At 58.5% G+C, this 4,441-nt stretch overlaps 1 protein-coding gene across 1 annotated transcript; it reads left to right on the top strand.

Annotated features, from left to right (window-relative positions):
* Positions 1-1,081: 1,081 nt before the first annotated feature.
* On the top strand, positions 1,082-3,882 carry MAFA (MAF bZIP transcription factor A). The gene has a single exon (XM_055706274.1). The coding sequence runs from the start codon at positions 1,760-1,762 to the stop codon at positions 2,624-2,626; it is 867 nt and encodes a 288-aa protein (XP_055562249.1). The 5' UTR covers positions 1,082-1,759; the 3' UTR covers positions 2,627-3,882.
* Positions 3,883-4,441: the final 559 nt, after the last annotated feature.

Here is a 4,441-nt window from a genome sequence, read left to right as displayed (position 1 = left end):
CGTGCTGCAGCTGCAGCAGCCACGAGGTGGCAGGGCTCGGAGCAGCGCAGCCACATCCACACCATGGGTCTCATCCTGCGGTGGGCTGAGCACCCCATGCCCCACTCCCCCCCACCCCTCACCCCCAAGCTGCCGATTAGTGCCTGTGATGCCTTTGCCGTGTTGCTGGGATGGTGGTCCTCAGCCTCGAGCTGGTAACGCTCCCCGCCATGTGCCGGGGCAAACGTCACGAAGCCAGGGGCAGCGGCTTAACTGGTCCAGCCCTGATGGAGCACGTGGAGTGTTTCCCTGGTGGATACAGCTGCTTCCTGACCATCAATAACTTGTGAAAACATAAAATAAATAAATAAATAAATTTTATATGTATATGGCTTTTTGCAAGGATGGCAAGCCTTTCCAATGACCCAGGAAGGATGCTGAGCTGTTCCCACCTGGGGAAACTGAGGTGGGGAAAGGGCTGCACCCTGATGTCACGCCTGGCACCTGCAGATGTCCTGGAGGCCATGGTCCCCCAGCAACTACTGCATGAAACCTGATTTGGGATCAGTAATCGCCGTTTTGGGATTTTCTTGTTTCTTTGGGAGAAAACTATGATTTCTATTTTTCCCCACTCCTTGCTCAGTCCGGCTTGGGCCCAGGGTGGTTGGTAGAAGCTGCAGTGGTGAAGGCATATGGTGGTGCCGGGGGCGCCTGTGGGGTGCAGGGGGGGATGCAGGGGAAATGCCCGGGGGTGCAGGCAGGATGCCTGTGCTGATGCCTGGGGGGTGCAGGGGGGTTGCCCGGGGTGTGCCCAGGGGGTGCGGGGGGGGTGCCTGGGGGGTGCAGGGGGGTTACCCTCGGGTTGCCAGGAGGATGCCCTGGCCACTGTCCCCCCGGCTTCTCCTCCGGAGCGGCCGCCAGCAGCGCCGAACCCTCTCCCCGCGGAGATTGACAGCTACCCCGGGGCGTTACCGTGGGGATACACCAATCAAGGCGAGCTACCGCCGCGCTGATAGGACAGAAGCGACTAGTCCCGCCCCAGAAGGCGGGGCCCGGCCGCGTTGCCCCGTATATAAGGCGGCGGGCTCCATTCAGCCGCCCGGCAGCGGCGGCGGCAGCGCCGAGCACGGGCAGGGAGCGGGCAGGGCTACGGCCCCCGCCCCCAGGGCGCCGTGCCCGTGCCCGGGGCGGGGAGGAGCGGAGGCAGCAGCGGCGGCGGCGGCGCGGGAGGTGGGGCCGGGGCAGGTGCCAGGGGGAGGCAGGAAGGGGCGGGCAGGGCGCTGCCTGCTCCTTGCCATTGGGGACCGGCCGCAGGCAGCGGCTGGAGCCTGCCGGGCAGCGCCGTGCTGGAGAGCGCCGGGTCCCGCACCCACGGGGCTCCGCGTCCCACCGGCGGTAGCGGCGGGGGGGGGAGCGCGCCCGGCCCGCGGCGCCCGGCGAAAGCTCCCGCGGGAGGCTCTGGCAGCGAAGCCCCGACGGAGGTGTCCGCCCGCAGCCCGGAGCGGGGTCCCGTCGGAGAGTCCAGCAGCCCGGCTGAGCCCTGCAGCGGAGCCGGGCTGAGCCCCGCCGTGGAGGCTGCCGGAGCCGGGCTGAGCCCCGCGGCGGAGCCCAGCCGAAGCCCGGCCGTACCCGGGAGCGGAGCCCCGTCGGGGCAGCCGGTTGCAGCGCGGACAGAGCCCCGGAGCCCGCCCGGAGGAGGCTCCCGCAGCCAGCGGGACCTCCAGCCCTCGGTGAGCGGCGGCGCCCGGGGGATCGCCCCCCGGTCCCTCCATGGACTGAGATGGCCTCGGAGCTGGCCATGAGCGCGGAGCTGCCCACCAGCCCCCTCGCCATCGAATACGTGAACGATTTCGACCTGATGAAGTTCGAGGTGAAGAAGGAACCGGCGGAGGCGGAGCGGCTGTGCCACCGTCTGCCCGCCGGTTCCCTCTCCTCCACCCCGCTCAGCACGCCCTGCTCCTCCGTGCCTTCCTCGCCCAGCTTCTGCGCTCCCAGTCCTGGCGGGCAACCGGCCGCCGGTCCCCCAGCTGCCGCCGCCGCTTCCCTGGGCTCCAAACAGCAGCTGGAGGAGCTGTACTGGATGTCGGGTTACCAGCATCACCTCAATCCCGAAGCTCTCAACCTGACGCCGGAGGACGCGGTGGAGGCGTTGATCGGTGCCCCTCACCATCATCATCATCACCATCAAGGTTATGAGCCTTTCCGACCTCAGCCCTTCGGTGGCGAGGAGCTACCGCCGGCCGCCCATCATCATCCCGGCCATCACCATCATCATCATCACCACCTGCGTTTGGAGGACCGCTTCTCCGACGATCAGTTGGTGAGTATGTCGGTACGGGAGCTGAACCGGCAGCTGCGGGGCTTCAGCAAGGAGGAGGTGATCCGCCTCAAGCAGAAGAGGAGGACCTTGAAGAACCGAGGCTACGCTCAATCCTGCCGTTACAAGCGGGTCCAGCAACGGCACATCTTGGAGAACGAGAAATGCCAACTCCAGAGCCAGGTGGAGCAGCTCAAGCAGGAGGTGACACGCTTGGCCAAGGAAAGGGATCTGTACAAAGAAAAATATGAGAAGTTAGCCGGCCGGGGCTTCCCAAGGGAGCCCTCCCCATCCGCCGCCCCCAAACCCGCTGCTGACTACTTCATGTGAGCCGCATACCTGGGGTGAGGGGTGTATGTGTGTGTGTGGGGGTCCCTCGCTTTTTTTTTCCTCACCCCCTCCACGTGGGGAGAGCAAACCCTCTGCTTGTATTAAAAAAAAAAAACCCCACAACTTTTTTTTTTGCCCACTGAAATTTTGGAGAGAGTTGAACCCCTCAACAGCCGGGACTTGGGGCTGGGGATGGGGCGGGGGGGCGGCAGCGGACCTGGAGCCAGCCTGCATGCGGGACGTGTACGGCGCGCAGCCACCCCCCCACCCCGGGAGCATCAGCGCCATCCAGGTGGCTTCCCCCCCACCGCCACAAACATCACCACCCCCTACCCACATACACCCCCCCACCCCTTATCCTGTGTGTTTAACCCCCGATTTGATTTTCTTTTTCGAGGGGTCTCCACGGATCGGCCGGGCGGGTCGCAGGTAGCGCTGCACCCTGCCCGGCCTCGCCGCCCGAACCCCCCCGGCCGGCAAACCTGAGCCACATTTAACTTATTCACCCTTGTAAATATGTAGAAATTAGTTAGTTTTCTGCTTTTTTTTTTTTTTCCTTGAGCCTATATTTTGCTTGGTGATTTACGAAAAAAAAAAAACCCCACAACCCAAAATCCTTTAGAAAAGAAAAAAAAATACACGAGTCTTAAAAAGTTTGTATGTAATAGCATGCAAATACTATCGAGTTAATTTAATGATGTTGGGAAGAAGCCGAATGCACTATATACAGGAATCAATTGGGTTAAATAATACTGTTTTATAGAGATTTAAAATTATCTATGCTCTTTAAAATAGCGGGGCGGGGGGGAGGTAACAATTTTAGGGTGACCTGAAAGGCAATATAGTAATATATGGACTGCAAACGGTTGGCTGCTATCTCACTATGCACCAGATTTATTTATTAACCCTCGGGAAACGGAATATTATTTTAACCTCGATGTTGAAAGAAGGAAAGAAAATGCACATTATTTCTTGCAAAAAAAAAAAATTAATTCGTGCAATTGTGTTTGGAGCAAAAGCGGGGCCGATCCTGCGCGGAGGAGCGGGGTTTTTTTAACAAGTTGCTTATTTAAAAAAGAAAAACCATAAAAAAAAAAATATGGGGGACAACACAAGGGTCTTGCGGACAAAGCGAGCTTGGGAGCCTGGTGCATTTTAGGTACTGATCGTGCGAAGCGGTTTTTAACGACCTGTTGTTTCGATTTGTGACGGTTTTAACGATGTTGCATCAAGATAAAAACTTATATTCAACTAGAGCCTGGGTCGGGTTTTCTCTCGAGCGGGGGTCCCGCAGCATTGCCTTTTCGTTTGGGGTTTGCTGCTGCTTCCCTTGGAGTCCTGGGACTGATGCAAAACCCTCCCCAAGCTCCCGCCCGGCGACGGGTCGCGGCGCGGGGGGCTCGCCGGGGCGAATACGCTGTTATTCATCACTTGCAAGCCAGGGACCACCACCGGCTCTGCTCCACCGAACTCGGGCTTCTCTCTTTTCTTGCCTTTTGTGGTTTCTTGTGTTTTTTTCTTGGTGTTTTTTTTTTTTTGGTGGTATTTTTTGTTTATTTTCTGTTTGTTTGGGGGGGTGGTTTTGGTGGTTTGATTTTTTTTGTTGTGGGTTTTTTCTTTTCTTTTCTTTTCTTTTCTTTTTTCTTTTTTTTTTTTTTTTACCGGCCGGGTACTGTGTTTTGATTGTGGGTTTCTGTTTTTTTTGTTTGTTTGTTTGTTTGAGTTTGGTGGGTTTTGTTGGGTTTTTTGTTTGGCTGTTTCCCTCCGCCCCCGGCCAGTGTGGGTCCCAAGGTGTCCTGGAGACCTTTGTTCCCG

The sequence above is a fragment of the Falco cherrug genome, chromosome 3 (genome assembly GCF_023634085.1).
Source record: "Falco cherrug isolate bFalChe1 chromosome 3, bFalChe1.pri, whole genome shotgun sequence".
NCBI lineage: Eukaryota > Metazoa > Chordata > Aves > Falconiformes > Falconidae > Falco > Falco cherrug.
This window is presented reverse-complemented; position numbering and strand designations above follow the sequence as displayed.